At 46.0% G+C, this 24,243-nt stretch overlaps 5 protein-coding genes across 5 annotated transcripts; 2 read left to right on the forward strand and 3 right to left on the reverse strand.

Moving 5' to 3' along the window:
• Positions 1 to 638: 638 nt before the first annotated feature.
• On the reverse strand, positions 639 to 953 carry F5147DRAFT_658111 (uncharacterized protein; the record flags this gene model as incomplete). Its single annotated transcript, XM_041434384.1, has 1 exon — positions 639 to 953. The coding sequence occupies one exon, from the start codon at positions 951 to 953 to the stop codon at positions 639 to 641; it is 315 nt and encodes a 104-aa protein (XP_041286249.1).
• A 12,269-nt stretch (positions 954 to 13,222) lies between these two features.
• F5147DRAFT_724500 (uncharacterized protein) lies at positions 13,223 to 16,547 on the reverse strand (the record flags this gene model as incomplete). The annotated part of the gene is made up of 8 exons (XM_041439054.1): positions 15,657 to 16,547; positions 15,185 to 15,606; positions 14,807 to 15,048; positions 14,265 to 14,682; positions 14,151 to 14,238; positions 13,960 to 14,107; positions 13,343 to 13,816; positions 13,223 to 13,247 (listed from the first exon to the last, which is right to left on the reverse strand). Exons 1-8 carry the CDS (start codon positions 16,462 to 16,464, stop codon positions 13,223 to 13,225), a joined length of 2,625 nt encoding a protein of 874 aa, XP_041286250.1. The 5' UTR covers positions 16,465 to 16,547.
• Positions 16,548 to 17,101: 554 nt separating this feature from the next.
• On the reverse strand, positions 17,102 to 18,261 carry F5147DRAFT_780247 (uncharacterized protein; the record flags this gene model as incomplete). Its single annotated transcript, XM_041442426.1, has 4 exons — positions 17,102 to 17,438; positions 17,493 to 17,662; positions 17,724 to 18,118; positions 18,180 to 18,261. The coding sequence occupies 4 exons, from the start codon at positions 18,259 to 18,261 to the stop codon at positions 17,102 to 17,104; spliced, it is 984 nt and encodes a 327-aa protein (XP_041286251.1).
• Positions 18,262 to 19,021: 760 nt separating this feature from the next.
• F5147DRAFT_620217 (uncharacterized protein) lies at positions 19,022 to 19,707 on the forward strand. Its single transcript, XM_041432604.1, has 2 exons — positions 19,022 to 19,128; positions 19,204 to 19,707. Exons 1-2 carry the CDS (start codon positions 19,036 to 19,038, stop codon positions 19,495 to 19,497), a joined length of 387 nt encoding a protein of 128 aa, XP_041286252.1. The 5' UTR covers positions 19,022 to 19,035; the 3' UTR covers positions 19,498 to 19,707.
• Positions 19,708 to 21,458: 1,751 nt separating this feature from the next.
• F5147DRAFT_780248 (uncharacterized protein) lies at positions 21,459 to 24,163 on the forward strand (the record flags this gene model as incomplete). Its single annotated transcript, XM_041442427.1, has 4 exons — positions 21,459 to 21,538; positions 21,599 to 21,878; positions 21,929 to 22,190; positions 23,778 to 24,163. 4 exons carry the CDS (start codon positions 21,459 to 21,461, stop codon positions 24,161 to 24,163), a joined length of 1,008 nt encoding a protein of 335 aa, XP_041286253.1.
• Positions 24,164 to 24,243: the final 80 nt, after the last annotated feature.

Here is a 24,243-nt window from a genome sequence, read left to right on the forward strand (position 1 = left end):
GGGATGGTGACCGACCTTCACTAGCACTCTTTCCACTTGGTTTCGAAACTGTGAACATTCATGACTCCTTCTGATGTGAGGCATTTTACAGGGGAGGTTCGACGCAGGTCGCGAAATGTACGGTTGCCTAGTGCCAGTGACTGTGGCAGTGTCACTATTCTCATACTCTGAGTCCGCAAGGTACCGACCTTTCTCACTCTTAACTTTGAAACTGTGGATCTTCATTTCTCAAGCATTTCACAAGATGATGGTCTTGAGGTTCGAAGCAGGTCACGAAATTTACAGTCGCCCGCCTGGGAGAACATATCCAATTCCAAGTCCTCGTCGTCCGACCGAATCGGAAGGTACCGTTCAAATTTGACAATCGGCTTTTGCTCCAAGTCCGACTTTACTTACTAAGCCTGGAGTTTGAGACCTTTTCCCAATCATACTCTCAGTGGAGGAAAGTTATGTGATCAAAATGTACTACACTACTATGATAGTAATGTCATTTATCCCCGAGCTACCGATCCTAATGGTACCATGGACCCTTCTCATTTCTGAAACAGTTATGATGTGCTAGTACAGACTCGGAAGTACTAACGGAATTCGAGAGTGTCAAAAAATGGAGGGTTACTACTAAATTGAATAGCGCAAATCTAAAAAGACAGAAGGTCATCAAACTCGTCCTCGGCCTCATCTCCATCAATGTCTTCAACATGGTCAAGCTCCAGATCCTCGTCACTAAACTCTTCATCACTTATTTCCCCCGAGTCCGAGTCCGAGCCCGAGTCATCCTCATCATCCTCCGTGTCATGGTGACCATTCTCGTCATGGCCCATGTCCGAGTCTGTCTCGTTAGTACTGGTCACACCGCCCACAACACCTCCGAGTGCCACGGATTCGCAGTCTCTGGCTATCCTCCGCAGCATCACTGGATGGCCAACACCAAAGTGTGTATAACGAATGAACATGTTGTGATCCACAAATCTGAAAAGTAAATGAGTACATAGCACCAGAACTGATATTTTTACTCACATGCCGACATAATATGCTTCCCAATCATCTAGTTCACCACCAGGACGTGCTAATGATCTCCCATGGCGAAGCGAGCTTACACCACGTTGAGAATTAAAGGCTGGAATCAAGTGGGCCCCTCGAATGACTTGCCCTGGATCAAGAAACCCGAATGCATCTACGTCTGACTCCTCGATGAAGGCAACCTTGGGAAGGTGAGCATGATTCACACCAGATTTATGATTCTGGATTGGAGCCAGCCATCTAACCCAGAGGACCTCGAGACGCTCTTTCACAGGTTGAGCTCCCTCATTGAGCCATGTGTCCATATGGTATATGCCCAATACATGGGTGTACCAGTATGGGTGGTTAGGCATCGTCTCTCCTGAAAGCACCATGACATCGCCGTGCATCCTAGGGTTGATAGTGTTGTACTCTCGCCTGATGTCGTACGTAGTATAATGGACTTGCATCGTTTGGACCGAATGAATTGTGTCATTTGGAATAATGACCAACCGGCGCTCCTCGTCTGAGAAGGTGAAGTCACAATAACTAACATCTATCTTGCGCAGTCTATAGAGAATGTGGTCCTTTAATTTTGGTATAAATTTCTGATAATTGTCGTGAGTAAGGTGCATTGAAGATGCGATATCACTTCTACCTTGAGAGCTGGATCATTATTATGTTCTCGAAGAAACGTAAATAGGGGGAGCGGGTGATTCCGACTAGTTGCAATGTGGTGATGCTTTCCGGAGGAGGGAGTGTCAATAGGTGGCTGACTGATTAAAGAGGATATTCCCCCTGCTTCTGCCACCCGCCGGAGTACACGGCGCCTGCGCTCGTGCTTGGCTAACTGCGCGGGGGTGTCTAACTTACTTGTCAATAGATAGAATGCCTTTAGAGCATGGTGTGCAAGCTCCCCCTGTCAAAGGATGTTTCAGGTGCATACTAGTGAGAATGTATTTGATACGCACAATTTGCGTAGTAAATGAATCTGTCGTTCCAAATATCCTGATAGTTCTCATATAATCGCCTATGGTGTGAAACTTATATGTGTTCAAATTCAATTTCTTTACTCTCACCCCAGTTGATTCCGTAGAGCCGGTGTTGGTTTCAGAGCGCTGGGTAGATCGTCTTTGGCGAGCTGATGCCTCCTTTGGTAGCTCCACAGTCTTGAAAGCAGCACAGGTGTAGTCCTGAAAATTCCGCAACTTCCTGGAGAGTTTCTTGAACGTTTCTTCGAAAAAAAGTAGCATCGAGTCTGTGTGGATCCTGAGCTTCACGAGAGCATGCCACTGCGTGAATTGATACAGGAGGGATTGCACAGCCACGTCATGGCCGGGGGGGAACAGGCCTTCAAAGACCGGAATAGCACACTGGGAACCTGTTAGCGAGCCCAACACAATGTTACGACACACGGTCGTGTGCGACTAGGATGATCTAAACAGCGACAACCACGACAGTGGTACCGAGTGCTGAGAGTCGTCGGCCTTTACAGAAAAGCAAAGGTTGCGTACTCGAACGTAGCTCGTGGTGGTTAACGAGGAGTTACGCTGAGATGATAGCGGTTTACAGACAGTGAGAGGCGTCACTGAAGGTACGAGTCGATGTCGAGCAGGTAGCTTTAGCGGGACAAGGAGTTCAAGGGTAAACCTAGTAAGATTAAAGTAAGGAACGTCTACTGTTAATCTTCGACCTTATATAAGGCTACTCTTCGTATCTAAGCTCAGCCTAAAGCTGGGTTCTAATCTGCTTATCTACATGAGTCAGAGATAGCGTCCATGAGGCGGGCTTCTATCGTAGATAGGATCCATGAGGCATCCTTCTATCAGTACATGAGGCAGCACGAGGCTTGCCTTCTATCTTGATAACATAAATAGGTCTTCTAGACCTATGTCGTCGTGTGTCGTCACGTGCGGTCCAGACCGCTTATCTAAGCCGGCAGTTGCCGCTTATCGTCTATCATCATCTATCGTCATAGAGCTGGTGAGACTCCGGTATCGTCTATAGCCGTGCGGTGGCAGAGGGCTGTCTGCTGGCAGGGGACTCATGCCATGTTACTGTAACACACAACAGACAATTAAGACAAAAACCTGTAAGATATCTTCGAAATCACGAGCTGCTAACCTTTTCATCTCAGATGTGTTATTCGCAAACTTTCGGATGACGCCATTACCAAACGTCGGGACCTGGCGAAATCTAGTAAGATTGGAATTTGTTAGCACATGACTGGAATTTGCACAAAAAACATGTACCGGCTATCAAAAATTGCAATGAGTTGAATACCCTCAGGAAGGGAATAAAGAAGCCTCATCAGGTGTGTAAATAACGCCTTCCATGTTCCCAGTTCACACTCGTGCATGAGGTCGACAACGAGCATACGAAATGGGTCAAGGCCCAGTGGTCCAAGCTTCTCTATGAATCGATTCTGCGAGCGCCAATTTAAATCAATTGTAAAGTGGTACGAAATACATTACACACCAGAATAGCGACCCATGAGCCTTCTCCAAGGGCATCTTCGACTTTTGTACCGTCCACAGTATTCTCTAATCCATAGATAAACTGGCGCGCTTTGACAACCTTGGCCATGGCATATACTCGTAAGTCATTTATGCGGCTTTTCATGTCCCTCATGAGACCAAGACGATTGAATAAGCCTTTGGGTGTCAGGCAGCGAGGGCACGGACACAAGCCCATATCCTTGATTGTCGCAATTAAAGCCCTGAACATGTATCACTCAGCTAATGTGCTACGAAGATGATGAAAAAACTTACTTCTCAGGATAGTCAGCTGAATATGTGAAGATTCGAGGAAATACTCGCCGCATGATTCCATCGGTGCATTTCAAAACGATGCCGTGTCGATATGCGTAAAGGAAGTCTTCATCCAGTAAGATGTCCCAGCATGCATGAAACAACTCCCTGCGGCAATGGGTGTGAAGGGAGGCCATGCCGCTTTTTGAGATGCAAGGCAAGGTACTCAGAACATCTTTAATACTATCCAGAAGCTAACAAGGGCAGCTACTGTCAATGGCAGTCCATAAATGTACAATGAAGAAGCTCACCGAAGGTAAAAAGCCTACAAGATGACATGATCCTGATGTAGGCAACGAGCGTACATATTTTGTTAGATTTCCAAAGTAGACATAGAGCGGCCAGGCCTTGGCGGTTCCAAAATTTGCCAGGTGAGTAGCATCCAAAAAAAGCATGAAGCCTGCAATGACATGTTCTAATGAACATCCAATTTCCTTTGGCGACTTGTGGAGACTCTCCTGAGCCTCCAGCCAGGCGTCAGATGTATAGAGTTCATCGTATACTCTCTCTTCATGATGGTCAAGAGGATCCTTCCAAATGTGTTTGAAAGGAAAGAGATGGAATGCTGCCGCCTGGGCATCCGAAAATGCCGCACGCACAACTTCAACAAGTGGGCGATAATGAAACCCGGGAATAGTATGAGGCCTAGGTCCCTCCTCCTTTGACCTGACGGGGATGTCAATGGTGATGTCAGTTTCGATCCAATCATCTGGAAAAGTGATCCTCTTCCCACTCTCATCCACATCCAGCTCTCGTAGGTTCTGTTTCACCGAGAATCCCTTAAGATGCTCGGGGTCGAAATCATCTGCTAGCATCACGTCATTGACAAGGGCTGTGACCTTGGTTTCTGATACCCGATTACTACCAGTATTCATGCAGGACATAAGTTGATAGAGGGTCATATTAGCGAAAGGGAATGGTGGTGCAAAGACCTCCGGTGGAGAATCGCTTCCTTGAGCAGCTGCCGGACATGTTTGCGCCAGTAACGAGGAGGGAGCGAACTTATTTGGCTCGAAGGAAGGGCGTCGAGGATATACTCGACAGAGACCGAAGGAGTTATAGGTTGTCTGTAATGTGTCCCTTAGTGTTAAAAGAACACGTCAGATCCTGGATCGAGCTGGAAGTGCAGCCAAATCTTGAGTAGGGCTTTGACCATTGTTATTGGAGTGATTAAGATCCTCCTCTGAGGGCTCGATGTCGTCCAAGTGTCTCGGAATTCGTCTCCTAGGACGCACTTGCTCTAAAACAGTCCAACGATCACATATTACAGTGACCTATCTCCGTATAATACGAGGGAACGGACGTGCATAATATCCCGTATGATATGGGCCAGTGGACCATGGGCCCATGATAAAAATATCCTCGACTATGACGGATGGGCCGGGAGGCAAATTATTCCCGATGGAGGTGGGTGGGCCCATGCAGGGAATATATAGAGTAGATGAGTGGGCCGATGTACATGAATATTAGGTAGACGGGTGGGCCGAGGTAGTTGGATATTATGCAGATGGGTGTATTAAGGTAGATGTGTATGAGATAGATGGGTAGGTACTTGTTATCACATTCACGGGTGGGCCCAGACACATATTAAATTAGACGGGTGGGCCGAGGGTATTATAAAATATTGTATTAGACGGTTGGGCCCAGACGCATATTAATTAGACGGGTGGGCTGAGGGTGTTGTATGGGATGTTGTATTGGACGGGTGGGCCGAGGGTGGTATAAAATATAGATGGGTGGGCCCATGTGTATCATAATTGTAGACATGATGGAGCTGAGGTAGTTGTACATCAACCAAATCAGAGGAGGTAATAAATCAAAGTTACCAAGTTTCTGGAGCAGCAGGTGATCTCCTGACATGGCCTTTGATGGTGCACAGGTTGTCTTGCAGAATTTGGAATCCGGGGTGCAAAGCTTGTGTTGCCCTATGAGATGCCAAGTTCCAACCACCCAAATTTGGGTCAACCGTACCGACTTCCGAGTTCCGGGACCTGGGAGTTGACAAATGAATATCTGATAACCAGCACACTTCCAATCAGGTAGTATTTCATTGAGCAATGGATCATCCAAGGGGTCCCTTATCGGACTCGGTAGTCAATATAGGCAAATGATAATGAAAACATGAAAGTTGTTATTATGCTATTTTTCAAACCCGAGACCCTGAAACCCATTGTTCAACATGTCCATTTTTCACTCACTGCACAAATCACCGAGTTTCGAGTGCCGAAACCCAAAACTTGAAACCCAGTGTGCAACACGTCGATTGTTCATTTACATGACACAGATCATCGAGTTCCGAGTGCTGAGTGCTGAAACCCGAAGCCCAAAACCCGAAAATATGTATGGAACATGTCCATTTCTTACTCATTGCACATATCACCGAGTTTCGAGTGCCAAAACCCAAAACTCGAAACCCAGTGTGCATCATGTCCATTGTTCAATTATATTACACAAGTCATCGAGTTCTGAGTTCTGAGAGCCGAAATCCGAACCCCAAACCCTGAAAATATGTGCGCAACATGTCCATTTTTCACTCACTGCACAAATCACCGAGTTTCGAGTGCCAAAGCATGAAACTTGAAACCCAGTGTGCAACATGTTGATTTTTCATTCATATCACACAAATAACCAAGTGCCAAGTGCCAAGTGCCGAAACCCAAAGCCTGAGACCCGAAAATATGTATGCAACATTTCCATTTTTCACTTGTTGCACAAATCACTGAGTTTCAAGTGGCAAAACCCGAAACTCAAAACTGGGTGTGCAAAATGTTCATTGTTCATTTACATTACACAGATCATCAAGTTCCGAGTGCCGAGGGCCGAGACCCGAACCCCGAACCCCGAAAATATGTGCACAACATGTCCATTTTTCACTCACTGCACAAATCACCAAGTTTCGAGTGCCAAAACCCGAAACTCAATCCCCAGTGTGCAACATGTTCATTGTTCATTTACATTACACAGATCATCGAGTTCCGAGTTCCAAGTGCCGAGGGCCGAGACCCGAAGCCCGAGACCCGAAAATATGTATGCAACATGTCCATTTTTCACTTGTTGCACAAATCACCAAGTTTTGAGTGCCGAAACCTGAAACTCGAAACCCGGCGTGCAACATGTTGATTTTTCATTTATATTACACAGATCATCGAGTTCCGAGTGCCGAGGGCCGAGACCCGAAGCCCAAGACCCGAAAATATGTACACAACATGTCCATTTTTCACTCATTGCACAAATCACCGAGTTTTGAGTGCCAAAACCCGAAACTCAAAACCTGGCGTGCAACATGTCCATTTTTCATTTACATTACACGGATCATCGAGTTCCGAGGGCCGAGGGCCGAGACCCGAAGCCCGAAACCCAAAATCATGTACACAACATGTCCATTTTTCACTTGTTGCACAAATCACCAAGTGTCGAGTGTCGAAACCTGAAACCCAGTACTTCACATGGACACGAATTGTATTTGTATGTATTATCCATTGGTGTAGGGTTCAAATAACTTGGTAATTGTATTTGTCAGTACTCGGTACTCGGTGATCGGTGGTCAGTGGTCGGTACTCGAGACTCGGTAGTCAATATAGGCAAATGATAATGAAAAATGACAGTTGTAGTCCACGTCAAGGTGAGTGTCTTGGTAGTCTTTCCTTGTCATTCAGCAAAACATCAGCAATAATGAAAAAATGAAAGTTGTTATTATGCTTAACTTCCTTACTGAAGGTTGTAGTCCAAGTCCAGGTGAGTGTAGTGGTAGTCTTTTCTTGTCAATTGGTTATCTTGTTACTCATTATGCAGTACTCGGTACATGGTAATTGGTACTCAGTATTTGGTTTTGATACTCGGTACCCGGGAATCAGTAGTCAGCTTAATGAAGGTTGTAGTCCGAGTCTAGGTGAGTTTATTTGTAGTCTTTTCTCATCCATTGGTTACCATGTGACCGAGATATAAGCTAAAGAAATTCGAAACATCAATAATGACAAATGAAATACATGTGTGCAGTAAGTGAGTGTAAAGATAAAAGAATGAATATTAATAGCGAGACTTGCACATTATGTCAAGATATCCAACATAACAAGCCTGTGATGTGATGAGAGACCTAGAATAACACCCATATACATCCATTATAATAGCTTAAAAGCCTAGAAAGATTCATGAAGGATTGATGTAATGATAGGCAAAATGACATATGTGTGGAGAGTGACAATAGACATCTTTTATACAAAGTCACATTTATATATGATTCAGGCCGAAAATATCATTACAAATATGTAGGATAGATCGTAAACTACCCAAGGAACCCATACTGCCTACTGCCCTGAGGGTAGGGGGTGGGTAGAAGGGATATAGTGAAAATATGAGTTGACCCAGCATCAAAGTCCTACCACTGCTCAACTAACCATTTTCGATGCTTTGGGTCTTTGAAGTTTCCCACACTCAATTTCTTACCCATTTCACTTCCTCATAATAATAACTTTCATTTTTCATTATCGCCGATGTTTCAGATTTCTTTAGCTTATATCTCGGTTAAATGATAACTGATGGACAAGAAAAGACTACCAATACACTCCCCTAGACTCAGACTACAACCTTCGGTAAGGAAGTTAAGCGTAATAACAACTTTCATTTTTCATTATCATTTGCCTATATTGACTACCAACCACCAACTACCAACTACCAACTACTGAGCACTGACAAATACAATTCCCAAGTTATTTCAACCCTACACCAATGGATAATACATACAAAGACAGAATTCATGTCCATTTGAAGTACCGCGTTTCAGGTTTCGGCACTCGACACTTGGTGATTTGTGCAATGAGTAGATGGGCATGTGGCATACATGTTTTCGGGCTTCAGGTTTCAGTATTCGGCCCTTGGCACTCAATGATCTGTGTAATGTAAATGAACAATGAACATGTTGCACACTGGGTTTCGAGTTTCGGGTTTCAGCACTTGAAACTCGGTGATTTGTGCAACAAGTGAAAAATGGAAATGTTGCATACATATTTTCGGGTCTCGGGCTTCGGGTCTCGGCCCTCGGCACTCGGAACTCAATGAATTGTGTAATGTACATAAAAAATGGACATGTTGCACACTGGGTTTCAAGTTTCATGCTTTGGCACTCAAAACTCGGTGATTTGTGCAGTAAGTGAAAAATGGACATGTTGTGTACATATTTTCGGGTCTTGGGCTTCGGGTTTTGGCCCTCGGCACTCGGAACTCGATGATCTGTGTAATGTAAATGAAAAATGGACATGTTGCACGCCAGGTTTTGAGTTTCGGGTTTTGGCACTCAAAACTCGGTGATTTGTGCAATGAGTGAAAAATGGACGTGTTGTGTACATATTTTCGGGTCTTGGGCTTCGGGTCTCGGCCCTCGGCACTCGGAACTTGATGATCTGTGTAATATAAATGAAAAATCAACATGTTGCACGCCGGGTTTCGAGTTTCAGGTTTCAGCACTCGAAACTCGGTGATTTGTGCAGTGAGTGAAAAATGGACATGTTGTGTACATATTTTCGGGTCTCGGGCTTCGGGTCTCGGCACTGGGCACTCGGAACTCGATGATTTGTGTGATATAAATGAAAAATCAACATGTTGCACACTGGGTTTCAATTTTCACGCTTTGGCAGAACTCGAATCTGTTGTGATTTAGATATCACCCGAAACCTGAACACCTGAATGTCAAATTTTCAGTGCCGAACCCCGAGTGCCGGGTGCCGAGTCCCGAAACCCGGAACTTAGGATTTGACATTTGAGATGAACGAAAATTATCAGACATGTTTGAATTAACCTACGTATATCTATAAACATTTCACTAACCCCCAAACCCCGAAAGATATTTGTGTTGTCTTACATACCGAGTTCCGAGTTCTGAGACCCCCGAACCCCGAAACCCAGCAGTCCACAATTTCAGGGTTTGGGGGTTGGTAAAATGTGTATGGATATATGAAAGGTTGATTTAAACATTTTTGAAAGATGTCTCATATCAAATGTCAAGTCCCGAGTTTTGTATATCCATAGACATTTTACCAACCCCCGAACCCCGAAATTGTGGACTGCCGGGTCTCGGGGGTTGGGGGTCGGCACTCGGGACTTGGGAAATTTGGGGAGATCAATAAAATTTGATCTACAATAAATTTGATTTACAAACTTTTGAAAGATATCTGTGTCGTCTCACATATCGAGTCCCGAGTTCCGGGACCCCCGAATCCCAAAACCTGAGACCCAGCAGTACACAATTTCAGGGTTCGGGGGTGATCTACAATAAATTTGATTTACAAACAAATTGATTTACAAACTTTTGAAAGATCTGTGTCATCTCACATATTGAGTCCCAAGTTCCGGGACCCCTGAACCCCGAAACCGGAGACCCAGCAGTCCACAATTTCGGGGTTCGGGGGTTGGTAAAATGTCTATGGATATACAAAAGGTTGATTCAAACATGTTTGAAAGATGTCTTACCCGGAACACGGGACTCGATTTTTGAGATGAAAGACATCTTTCAAACATGTTTGAATCAACCTTTCGTATATCCATAAACATTTTACCAACCCCCGAACCCCGAAATTGTGGACTGCCAGGTCTCGGGTCTCAGGAGTCCCAGAACTCGGGACTCGATATGTGAGACGACACAGATATCTTTCAAAAGTTTGTAAATCAATTTGTTTGTAAATCAAATTTATTGTAGATCAAATTTTATTGATCTCCCCAAATTTCCCAAGTCCCGAGTGCCGACCCCCGAGACCCGGCAGTCCACAATTTCGGGGTTCGGGAGTTGGTAAAATCTCAGGGTTCAGGGTTCGGCACTGTGAAAATTTGACATTTATATTTTTGCGAGTGTTGTGCTTCTGGTGTCTGTGTGTAGAAATAGGATATATTGCACACCAGGGTTCAGGTGTGGGGTTTTCCCACTTCAGTACTCGATTATTGGTCAATGCTACACATGGTCGATTCATGTTTTCGTGCTTACGGGTTTAGATTTCGGTGGTCGATGGTAGGTATATGCACTCATAGTGTGCATGTATCCTACGTGTTTGATTTGCTGGTGGCTACATCAGCTGTATGTCTTGATGAAACGTATCTAGGCTCACCCATATATGTACCCATCTATGTACAATTCCCCCACGTCAGCCCACCCATCTATGTAATATCCCCCATGTCGGCCCACCCATCTATGTAATACATCCTATGTTGGCCCACCCGTCTATATAATTATACCCCACCTCAGCCCACCTGTCTATGTAATAAATATTTTATCACACCCTCGGCCCACCCGTCTAATTAATATCCCTTATGTCGGCCCACCCATATATGTGATATTCCACCACCTCGGCCCACCTGTCTATGTAATAAATATTTTATTGCACCCTCAGCCCACCCGTATATGTAATACTCCCCACGTCGGCCCACCCATATATGTAATATGCCCCACATCAGCCCACCCGTTTATGTAATATTCCCCTACCCCGGCCCACCCGTATATGTAATACACCCCTGTTGGCCCACCCGTCTATATAACAATATTTGCCTTACATCTCTCTTCAGCCCAGCTGTCTATAATATCCTACTCTACATATTACCCAGATGGGTCCACCCATCTCCATGAATGATCATATTCCCCCAGCCCATCCATCAACATCAAGGATATATATATCATTGGCATACATGGGCCCACCCGTCTCCATCGGAAATAATATGTTACCCGGCCCATCCGTCGTCATCGAGGATATACACAACATGGGCCCATGGTCCGCTGGCCCATCTGATACAGGATATTATGTAGGTTGGGTGGCCCGTATAATATGGAATTTGTCACTGAAGGGGCTCCAACGATCAGAAATGTAATAGTAGACGGCCGATACCCGAAGAAATACGAACTACCTTGAAAATCTTCGAAGTCAACTCCATTTCCGTCATTGATATCACTGTCCATCTCAGCGTCAACATCAGCATGATGTCGTGGAATCTCTACGGAGCAGTATTGTGAGTTGGTGAGGCTTTGAGTCAGGTTGGACTCAGATGAACCGTGAGACGCAGACCCTGGCTTTTGCTTTGCCAGTGATCGGCAAGGGGCGATTGGTCTTGGACAGCCGAGTCTCTGAAGCTGCATGATGAAAGATTACAAACTAGGTCAGAAGGACAACTCACATGTAAATTGTTCACAGACTTGGACAGGTCCGAGTCACGGTTACCAGTAGAACTGCCTGCCTGCCGGTGAATGGAGGTTGTAGTGGAGTGGGTAAAAACTGCCTCCTTTGCCCGTTCCAGTCTCCTCTGACTTGCAAGGACACTGGACTTTTTGTAGAAGTGACAACTAGCATGATGCCTGCTCAGTCCACGGGCGTCTGTTGCCCTCTCCCACGAACACTGTGAAGCCCCGCAAGACACCATTAACAAAAGCAAGCTTGAGAGAAAGGCGATCCAAAGAGACTCTGCAGCAAAGCGCATTGCACTTTCCGGTAGGTTGCTAACAAACAGCAGCTACCAAATAGGACTCAGGTTGGCACTAAAATGATGAGAACGAGTACTACTATAGTAGTTTGAAAGGGTTATTATGCGGCACACTTTTGCAGTAACGTGAGCAGCAGCCTCGTCTGCCGCATCTAGTAACTTGTCACATACTAGACTCCCATTGTCATGTTTGGCCATATATAAAAAAGGATATTTTACGATCGGAAAAAGGTCCAAACATATCTTGAACTCCATGTACTACAAGTGAAAGTGGGACAAAAGCCGACAGTCAAACTAGATGGATCAACAACACCACATCAGGAGGAACCACCATGTCGAAACTAGTAAGAGTGAAGGTTAGTAACTTGGAGAGGATGAGAATATGACCTCCCGAGGGAGCGACCACAAATTTCGCGACCTGCGTCGAACATCAACACCCTCTTGTGAGATGCCTGACGTCAGAAGGAGGTCCACGATCCCGAAGCTAATAGCGACGGTTAGTGACTTGCAGAGGATGAGGACATGATCTCCCATGAAGAACTTACTTGTGATATGTCACCAATGCCTTTGGAAACAACGATAGACATTGCTTCTCGAGTTCGGTCATCAGAAAAAAATCCTCCTTGAAGTTAACTGGTTCAACCTGTAACCCAGAAAAGTACTGGTGATGGTCGGCTGGAAATCCTAGACACCGTTTCGAAATAGAGAAGGTTGAATCATGATATGCTAACCATCAACTTGATTTCCCAGAACGCACATTGCAGCTCACCGTGACATAGTACACATGTAGTCCAACTCCGAGTCTGCCACCTTCCAACTTGAATATATACCTAGTAACAACTCGAGTCTGAGTCCAGCCTGAGTGCACCCTCTCAGGCTGGTGTATTTATATCACTCGCGGCGCAGTCCTCACGTCAATAAGAGGTATGACGTCTCGTGTTGCCATATAGTTTGCTGCCATCTCAAGAGCAACCAATGGTAGTCAGTCTGTTCTGGTGGAACAAAGGAAACGCCGAGGACATCAACAATCAAAAGCCCAGCCAACTGTCAAAGCCCGACCCAATACCCCAAAAAACACTCACCTAATGATCCTCCCCACATCAAACTTAACATCAAAAATATGGCTCACATGCAAATCCCTAAACTCTCTCACCAACTTCCCAACACCCCTCTTCTCGCTCATACCTGAATTTCTATACCTGACGACGCCGTCCGCGACGCCTACTATGCTTGCTCCGTCTGTGTCGGATGCGTAGATCGAGGTTCTGGCATGTGTTGAGTTGCTGGTATGTGTTGAAGTACTGGTGTGTGTCGAGTGGAATGACAACGAGGAAGAGTTTGATGAGGAAGAAGAGTGCAAAATGAAAGAATCAACATCTACAGCAGGTTCCCTCCACTCCCAAACCCTAACACTCCTATCATAACTCACACTAACCACATACCCAGTCTTCGGATCAAAACACAATGCGCGGACCAACAACGTATGACCAGCAAAAGTGTGCAGACACTCTCCTGTAGATGCGCGCCAGAGCTTGATAGTGCAGTCATTTGAACCGCTTAGGATTAGGTTGTCCTAGTCGAGTTGTATCAGTAAAAGGTATAATTGATTGATTGATTGCCAACGACCGATGACCTATGACCGACGATGACTACACTTCGGGGACGTGGGAAAGAAAAATAGAAGAAACACACCTTAGACTAAATACAAGCCAACCCCCTCTCATGCCCCTCAAACACCCGTTCACATCTCCCACTAGCAGCATCCCACAACATCATTCGACCATCCCCACTGGCACTCACTACTCTCCCGCCTTCGAGTCCGATAGCGTTCACGGGTCCTTCATGGCCTCATAGGACAGCGTGTAAAGTGAGCATAGATCGGGAGTAGACGTTGATCAGTGCGTCTTTGGAGCTGAGTAAGGAAGGCGTTAGCATCGGTTTGGATGACGACGTGTGATATCGGGAGGATCAGATATGGCTAGAAGGGGAAACTTACCAGCTAACGATCCAATTCTCATCCATCCTCAAATCCAATACGCCCCCAGAATGGCCACGCAGAATCGCACGTACATCAGCCCATATTCCCGAACCACAATGTTTTGCGTATAGGTCCCAGACGCGTACTGTGCAATCAGAAGAACCGGATACCATCATTCCATGTGATTCCTCCTCTTCCCCCTCATTCGCATCCTCATTGGCACCACCCTCCTCTTCTTCACTATTAATAGGCCCGCGAGAAAAAGACCAGCGCGAGCAAGATCGCTTTGCATCAAAGTCCTTTTCAAACTTTAAACAAAGCACACTCCCCAAGTGAGCCTCAAACGTCGCAAGACACTTGCCAGTGCGGATACACCACACTTTGATGGTCCTGTCCCTAGATCCTGTAATGATCCATCGCGAGTCAAAGTCGAGGCAGTAGATGCTATGGGGGTTGATCAGTCATTAAATTTCAAACTCAAACTCAAATGCAGAGGAGAGGAGATATAACTCACCTGTCACCGTGCCCTTCAATTCGCATCACCCGTGGCTCACCACGCGGATCTCACCACCGCCTTTTGAGTGTGGCATGAGAGCGGTAGAGGGTGTGCCAGTTAAGCCAGAGAGGTCCTAAATTCGTGCCTCTTCTTAAGATCAGATCCGCATAAGGGATGTAAATCGATGGTCGGTTAGCATTAATTTCTTCATCTATAAAAATGCCCCTGGAGCGTCCGCTGTGCCGCAATGCCTTGACTCGATCCCAATCTACAGCCCAGCCACTAGGCCCATCTCCCTCCACATCTTCGGAGTCCTCCAAAAGCGAGAATCCATATACACCTTCATCTGCGTGGGCATAACACAGCAACAAGATATCCGAATCTGAATCGTCTTGAGAAGAAGAGGAGGATGAGCCGGGTAAGGAATGAATAAGAAGACATGTAATTCACTGAAGACCCGAGCCCATATGCAAAGTTGTGTGTATAGGAATGGTTGTATGGGCTTTGATAAGGTGCGCGGGATCGGACTCTTGGACGGCCTTCTCTTCCTCTCCACACACTGAGCCAGACACTTGTGTCTTTGGCTAGGGTGTAGAAAGAGTGAGATATGAGCATACAGGCTAAGACTGAACGCATCGGGAGGAGGGAGAAAATGTGTAGGATGAGTTCTGGGGGAAGGGGGAGGGATAATTTAGCGGGGGGTAGGTATTGCGCAGAAGTGAACGTAGAGGTGGAGGCTGATGTGTATGATGTTGGGCAGAGGGTGTAGGCTTGGGAGGGAGTTTGAGATCGAAAGAGACAGAGGTGAGATGAAGTTGGGGTGGTGGTGGTGGGAGAGGGTGATGCGGACCGTGTATATGACGATGGGGACGCTAAATGTTGAATGTTAATTCTGTATTAAGAAAATCTGAAGAATCCGTACCTGTGAGATCGCATTGAATTGCATCAAAATAACCTTTGTGATCTACGAGTTCACCTTCTTCACCGTCAAGTGGGTCTAATGCACTGTAGTCTACGTGGACATCTCCATTGGTATTACCCTGAACCCTGGATTCACAATAGAAGACACCTGATACTGAAGGATGTTTGGTCTTGCGCTTTGCGCGCAAGATATTAGGGGATGACCTAGGAAAGTGCCTATGGGTTGGCGATGGATGTTTGAGTATAGGTGAGGGCTTGCTGCCTCGAGGAGATGGAGAAGAGATGCTTTCCCAAAGCTTTGTGATATTAGGACGTACGCGGCGTTTTGTACTGCCTCCCGAGGCTATGCTGTGACTTCGTAAATGGGTAGAAGTGCGGGTTGGAGATGTCCGGAAGAAAGGAAGGGTGTTTCGCCCTTGCTGTGCTGAAAGGAATTGAGAATGATATTGAATATAGGAAGGACTGCTTGGAGGTGAGATCATGCTAAAGTCTGCGGTTGGTGCTGGTGAAGGCGGATGAGAGTGTCCTAGCGTAGCTTGACTGAAATCTAATGAGAGATTAAAATTAATGTTTAAGCGCAAATTTGAGTGCTCTTCTTCTTCTTCCTCATCGGAGAGCTGGAGAACATTATTCGAGTCCAGAGAGAAGACCAGCAAGTCTAGCGTGAGCTTGTATGGACCTGCTATTGGCTGCTGCTCATCGTCAGAGTGAGACTCCGGAGTGGCCGTTGGAGATGGATGAGCTGTATAGTAAGGTGTCGAAGGCGAGCCTCCACGATAAAAATCAGTGACTGTCTTCCTAGACTCCATTGTCAGTAAAACCAAGGTTGTGTGTCGCCGGCCTTATTTGTAGTCCCTGTTAGGTAGACTGCATGCTACTGCGGGCATGTGTCTGCAGGCGTCTGCCCTTCCGATTGCCTGAGTCTCGCGTGTTCAACCACCCCCACGTGACTTAGACACCATTCAGGGGCCCACAAAACTTCAAGACTCCAATCTGACTTGACTTATTTTTATTAGGTTGATTGCCTGTGTGTGACGCTCCACTTCGGTGGTGTCAAATGATGGGCTACTTTTTGAGTGTATGACACCTGTAGAGTAAGACGTCAGCTGAACCGGTCAGAGGTGAACATACTATGATTACTAATGAGACACATGTCGCGCCAGCAGCCGTGGCTACTACAAGTACAAAGCCCTCCTAGGAGGAATCGGGGACTACTGCAGCTAAACACTGTATATAAATAAAAGAGAAAATTGTATGAGAAATGGCCCCAATGGGCCTGCAGGACTAGTAGTACAGCCAACAAAAAAAACAAAGCTACGGCATCTCAGTATTGTAAGTGATAGGACCGATTGTCACCTTCCTGCGACTGACTAGGCACGGGAAGGGGCGGGTTATAGTTCTCTTGTCGCATCCCGTGTTGGTGCATCGACTCTGCTAAGTCAAACCTCATCTCGTGTCCAAGGTACTGCGAACTGGCACCGGGTTGTGAATAGTAAGAAGGGCCTGTGAGCGAGTTATCCGAGTCTGCAAAGGGGGCATTAACAGTGACTCGGAGCCTCCTGCAAAGGTGTGTATTTGTGAAAACTGGGAAGGAATCTCCGAGTATGGCTCAGCTCCTGCCGAGCACACTGGCAATGGCGCGGGTGCAGTGGAAGATTGCGAGATAGGAAAGTTCAACTTCGACCTGAACAAGTCAAGAGGCTGAGACAATTCCGATGGCAATGAGGGTATATAGATGACTCCAGCAGTCTGATTGTCTTGTAAGAACTTTGTCGCTGCCTCCCTGCAAATGCATAATTAAGATGCTGTGCACATATAGGCCGTAGCAATTACTCACATCCCTCTTACGTGGAGCTTGAACAGACGGCTTTTGAACAGCTTCCCATGAACTGGATGCGCGGAGGTGCGCTCCATGTCTTTTACAATATCAAAGTACCAACTTGCGTACTTGTTCTTGCTGAAGCGGGTAGCACGTGAATTGACTATTTTGTCAATTGAAGCTCGCAGCTAAAAATAATACGGGACAGAATATTAGTAGCTATGCACATGAGAATGGCGTGTTACTCACCGCAACTGCTGACCACGCCAACAGCGTGACTGGAGTCGTGGTTAAGCTGCGACTGAAAGTCTCGTCACAAAGCGGCGATTTAGTGTCCCTGTACCATTTTTGGATATGGCCCTCTATCAAATTTTCGTTGTTGAACATGAGAAGGTCGACGGTATCGCCAGTGATCTCGTGACTGTGGAGGAAGTTTGTGAAGAGGCCTGCCTTCGACGAGTCAAAGAGTACTTTTTGACGCTCTTTCATATATTCTTGGCGGGCAGAGGCGGACAGCTGAGAATCTTCTGGTGGCTTGATATCGTACAGTGCTGCATAGTGCTCGAACGAATCGACAAGCCTGCCACGACATGACGAAAGCGACTGAAGCAGACTGGCGGACAAAACATCTGTGAGAATGATGTCTGGTTGTGAAATCAGTCGCTGGTGATGCGGCGTGCAGGCTCAGGATGCAAAATGACATACTGCAGTGATACTTCTGGTTAGCTTGGGCCACAACTTCTCTAAGATACACCTCTACCGCAAACTTTTCTTTATCTGTGGACATCGATAACCAGCCCTTAACCGTGATCATGTCTATTTCGAGCTTGCTGTGCATCCAATCGACAGCGGCATGTTCAGTAGGTGGATATTCTACTTTCGGCACCTCTCGCTGTTTGCCTTTTTTTCTGCCTTCTGAACCGCCCTGGATACTGTCAAGGTCATTGTATACTAGACTGGTGACCAGCCCGTCTATGAGGCAAACCGTCGATAGACGGACTGGTAAAACTGGGTTTGAATTTGGATCAAGCGCGGATTCTCAGGATAACGTGACCTCTAGCCAATAAAAGAACTAGGGTTTTTCAATAAGTATTGTAGAATACAAAATAAACGATATAGTTTTCACTAATTGACGCGACGCGACGCATCCTCATATGTGCTGCAAAATCAATGGACCAGCAATCACTGATACAGGGAATCCACATCGCATCACTCGATGCTCTGGATCGTTTCGCGCATGATCTTATCAAAGAATGCCTTCCCACCGACTATCTTCAGACACTCTGTGACTCTGACCGAACACATGCTTGATTGTGTACGTGTTGACGGCAACAGCTATTGTTCCACAACAATTCCAGCTTGAGGCTGTTCTTGCGACATTGGACGGTCAAGACACCATCATAACTGCAGGCACTGGCAGTGGAAAAACATTATGTATCATAATTCCTATCCTACTCCGCCCTGGCACCATTAGTATGACTATTTCGCCACTCAAATGCCTCCAGGCCACCCAGGTAGCTTGGCTGGAGTGTAATGACTTTGTTTTTGCACATGCAGAATTATGCTATTATCACAGGTTCTTGAATCGACAAAATATGGCATACCTACGATCGCAATCAATGAAGACACTCCGACAGATCTGTCTCTCTGGGAGGTAAATTCAAAGTTCAGGCGTGCCACATCAGCGTCGTTGTCAGTGCACCAAAACTAACATAAAATATCTTGCTAGTCTATTCACGCAGGAAAATTCACTCATCTCATTGTTTCACCGGAGCAGCTATCAATGTTCAATGGTCACCTTCCGCGCCTTGCACGACTTCTCCGACAAAATCGTACCTTCACTCAACACATTAAGCGTGTACATATTGATGAAGCACATAATATTTATACCGCAGGGCTTCCGCATCATGGTGAAGAAGCATTTCGACCTGCATATGGCAAGCTTGGAGAGCTACGTGTGCTACTTTGCAAGGGAACAACATTTCAGGATCTTGACAACAGATTTCACGTGTTTGTGAGGTGAGAGACGCGACGGAGTTGCTGCGGCAGCCGCAGGGAGACCTGTCGTAATGTCTATGAAACCAGAGTCAACAGATCGATTAAAGTTCTCATTGAGAACTGTCGAAGAGACTGGCATCCTTCAAGTAGCAGGTTGAATACATAAAGCAGAATAAATATACATGAAGTGATGGAATGAGTCTGATATGAATGTTAAAACATTATTGTGTCGAACGTTACAGCACGCACGTCGATCAAACTTAGCGATACTTGCAAAGGCCTTAGCAAAAGTTCACGTGGTTTTGCTATTCCAAAAAAGGTTTATACATCACGTTATCCTGAGAATCTGCGCTTGATCGAAATTCAAACCCAGTTTTACCAGTCCGTCTATCGACGGTTTGCCTCATAGACGGGCTGGTCACCAGTCTAATCGTATACTAACAGCCCGGATGTGATGTAGTCGGAAATCTGGGACTCAGAATTTGTATGGGAAATAGTGCTACTGGGAGCACTTTCCCGAGGATAGGGATGGCCCGGGCGCCTGTCACAGTGGGTTGATCGTTCAGAAGGCGCCGCTCACCGTCTGTCGGCAGCTGCTGACTGGTCTAGGTCGAAATGGATCGGATTGATAGACATAACTGCTGAGAAGAGTGGGGAAACTTGAAGGTGGACATTCAGTTAAATAGTCATCGAAAACCGTCGTCACGGTACCATGACTCTGACCACGACCACTGTGACAAAAGTCTATGCAGACGTATTAGAATACACTCGCCAATCGTACTTTTCCCAATCAAGGGCTTCTGCATCACAATCCTCCCAATCAAGTAGTGCACAGTGATTAGTCACGGTTCACGGTAATGTGTTGGAATCCAATTTACCTGGCCGCTGCAGGACGCTGTCAGTACATCAGTTAAACGAAATGAATATCGCACTGTACTAGTAATAGTAGCATCTTCCATCAACTTCAACATCGATCGGGTCCATCAGACTCGGTTCACCGTGTGACACTATGATTGATTATGATTTGAACGGGGACAAAAAAAACACCAAACAGTTAAGGTTTATCACATAGCGCAAAACATTCTGACTCACTGGCAGGACATCGAATTACCAGGCCCAATACACCGCCACCGTGACTAACTTGCACTCCAGCCTGCGGCTAGTACACCTTTAATATTTAATAGTAGTAATACATAGTATAACATACCGATCATTGCCGCAATGATTCAAGGGCTAAATTCAACTAAAATTGTAGTACCACCGGTCACTTAGTTTGAATGTCCGAATTGGAATAGCAAACTCACCGTGACTGTTGCATCTCCACTAGCCGCATCTCCTTGAATCATCTGAATCATGTCACGTACTTGTGCATTATCATTGTTTGCACTGCTGCGATCATGATGAGGCGGCCATCGCTGTGACTTGCCCAAGTAGTAAGAGAACTTCTATCGTCTTCCACTGGCTCGTGTATGCGGCGGCAATAGTACGATCATCTGTTTGGAACTTCCAAGTGAATGATCATAGCCACGGTAGTAGTAGTATTATTAGTACCACCAGACGCAAACCAGATGTGATGGTGACCTACCGTGAATAGGAATAGTGGTCCAGACTGTGACGGGCGGCGACTGGATGCCTCCGAGTTCGGATTAGTGTACTGGCCGCACAACAAAGTTGAAGTCAAGCAAGCTCTTCCAAGTCTTGAAGCGTGCGGGTGGCCACTATCCAAGTCATTGTCGCATCATCAATTTTTCGGTACCTGAGAGCCATAGAGGTACTTACTAGTGTTTACCTGAGCTTAGTACATGCCAGTGAACGTCACGGTACTTAGACGGCCGCCATCTGACTTGGATGACTTTACTTTGATCATGTGATCGCAGACCTCCGAACTATTACCATAATAGTACCATGTGGGAATAAGTATATGATCAATCAACAAGTGTCACGAATCGTATACGTAGGCTCTGAAACAACTTACAGTGCAGTGTCATGTCAGTCATGATGAGTGGGTCTTCGAAATCTACAAGCAGTGGTTTTTTTTCTGCAATATCCAGTCTCACACAGCCTAGGTTTGTCATCTGTTCGCTTTTCGCTTGATTTCCACTCACAATAGTATTTGTCCATCCCAGGCAACCCCCATCCACCGTGACACCTCCCACCTCTGTCGATCCGAGTAGCTCTCCTATCAGGAGCAGCTCTCCCGTGTTGCAGGACAGCTTTGACCCAATGGTCACCGACTTGCGTAATAGCCCGCCTGCCCTTGCCTGTGACAAGGGTACCAAGTCCGTTGTAACCACAAAACCTAAGCGCCGTAAGCGCTCTCATGTCAACTATACCTTGTCTCAAGGTGGCGACTGCGACGAGGATCTCGAAATACCCTCAAAGAGATTCAAGACATTGCAAACAACTGTGAGTCACAAACTTGTTTAAATCATCATTTGAAATCCGATTCTTTTAAGTGGAATTGCACCGACCAACCTTCCGAGACTTCAATATATTTCAATGAACGCATGCTTGAGCTTTCCCGTATCACTCGCCAAGCTTTTTCCGCGAGAATACGATACCAACGCCTTCGTGACCATGAACTGGACCTGATAAAGTCCCTCCTGAAGGATGAGAAAGAACTAGTCCAAACACATATGAAAAAAATCGATCTGCAAATTGGCTCTCTCCAAAACACACTCGAGGATGCGGGAGTGACGGAGATAGGGAACAAAGGATGTAGGTTTGACCCTAGCAACCATGCGGATTGGTGTGAAAGTGATTCTTCTAAAGATGGATCGATTCTTTGTGAATCTGATATTGGGGAGTCTGAGTCTGTCTCGGGCTGTACTACTTTAGATTGATATCAATGCTACCATTGTCGTACTACATAGTACTATCTGTCCATACGTAGAGTACCATACAATACATCATATGCAGTACTACGTGCCACATATATATTTATTCATTTATGATGTGTGCCGTTTTAGTTCTACGTGAGCCTGCGATCAAACAAGTGCTTACTAAGCCAGCGAACGCGTATCGTAAGACGCCGTTTTTCCAACACGCGTCTTTCATCTCATTTTCATCTCGTTCTCATCTTGTTTTCATCTTGTTTTCATCTCGTGTTTGCTCGCCTAGATCTCTTACCTGCTCACCACTTCCCAAATACCTCTGCTTCACACTCGAGGGTTTCTGGCTGTGTCTTTCCCCAGCCTGAGGTCGATTCTTTTCGCGCACTTTTTCTCGTGCGCATTCAATCTCATCTTTCACCAGCTTTGGACGATTATCTCTCTTTCTGTGCCTTTACTTGTGCGCATTTGATCTTGTCTTTCACTCGCTCTAGATAAATTCCTCACTCATCTTCTCGTCGACCCTGCGGATATCTTTGTCTGCACTGCCCAGCAAAAGTCGAAACAGACCACAGCCAAAACCCCACCCCCCAACTGAAGAAAATTTGTATCAATGCTACTCGCATCTAGTCTTCATTGAACATATCATTTACAATACTATGTTTGTCTAGTTAGATCACTAGTCGAGTCTGCGAAAGATTAATGCACATCACGCCAACAGCTTCGTTCGCGTTTTCGCAGACTCCACTCCCCTCGTAGCGCATCAAGCAATAGTAAGCAACCGTTTCAAGGCAGCCTGGCTCACCAGCGAAGTAACATGAATGATCTGCCATCATGACTCGGATGTAGTACTACTTACTAATCATAGTCTCGGACTCAGGCTTCTGCATCCACATCCTCCAAAGTGCATCCATGCTAAATCTCAAATGGGTGTGCTCATCGTGAGCAAGTCCAGCTGCAATTGCAAATATTCCCTGACCCCATCGTGATGACTCGGCGGCGGAAGTGGGGTTATGGGGGTTCTGCTAGTCATGGTGAAGTCAGTGGTGGCCTAGGCACCTGTATGTGTTACTAAGCTGAGGCCTAGACCCAATCATCAGGGAAAACTCCGGATTTTGCCAAGCGCTCGCAATCAAGTTCCAACTGATGAAATTACTCGCCATCATTGCAATCGCCTACGAGCACCCACCATTTGTCCACCTACATTATAACCCTGTTGCAATTTAGCTGCAATACGTGCAATAGTTATACAGATATGTGATCATCAACAGAATCCTGGTACATATTGTGTCGTTCTTGCAATTCACTTGCAATCAACCTACCTGGTGCACCAACAGTGACTCGGATCACTACTACTACTAAGTCATGGTAAGCATCGGTATGGTAAACACTTGTTTGGACTGACTCGGAAATTCCAGTTACGAGGCCTGAGGCCTGCCAGTGAGGACCCAGCCCGTGATTTATTTATTACCAGTCAAACACAGACTCCCCAACGAGGATGCGAACCTCTCGACACAAATAATGTGTCTCTGTTTGAACCACCTCCAGCGTACCAAATCTCTGAACCACCAAATCCTTCTCCGTTACTCTCTTGTGGCGCAGGAACACTATACCGAAGTCCAAACCGCGTCCATGTCCCGTGCCGCAAAGTCTCAAAGTACAAGTACGATATATAATGACTTCATCAAAGACGATGAACTTCGTTCCTCTGGCTGGCTCATTCATCGGTCTGCATCAGCCAGTACGTTAGCTGCAAATACTAGCATCCGCCCTCCAACCACACCATCTGCGGTTTCAGATTTCCGAGTCATCGAGGAGGTCGATCCTGCGTTTAGCATTGCAGACAGAGCCATTGAATGAATGTCTGAACCGTCGTATTGCCAGTGGTGCCAGACTCAAGTTAACTATTTGTTCCGTACAGATTCATAATACACTGATAT

Source organism: Suillus discolor (genome assembly GCF_016758755.1).
Source record: "Suillus discolor strain FC423 chromosome Unknown F5147scaffold_102, whole genome shotgun sequence".
Lineage (NCBI taxonomy): Eukaryota > Fungi > Basidiomycota > Agaricomycetes > Boletales > Suillaceae > Suillus > Suillus discolor.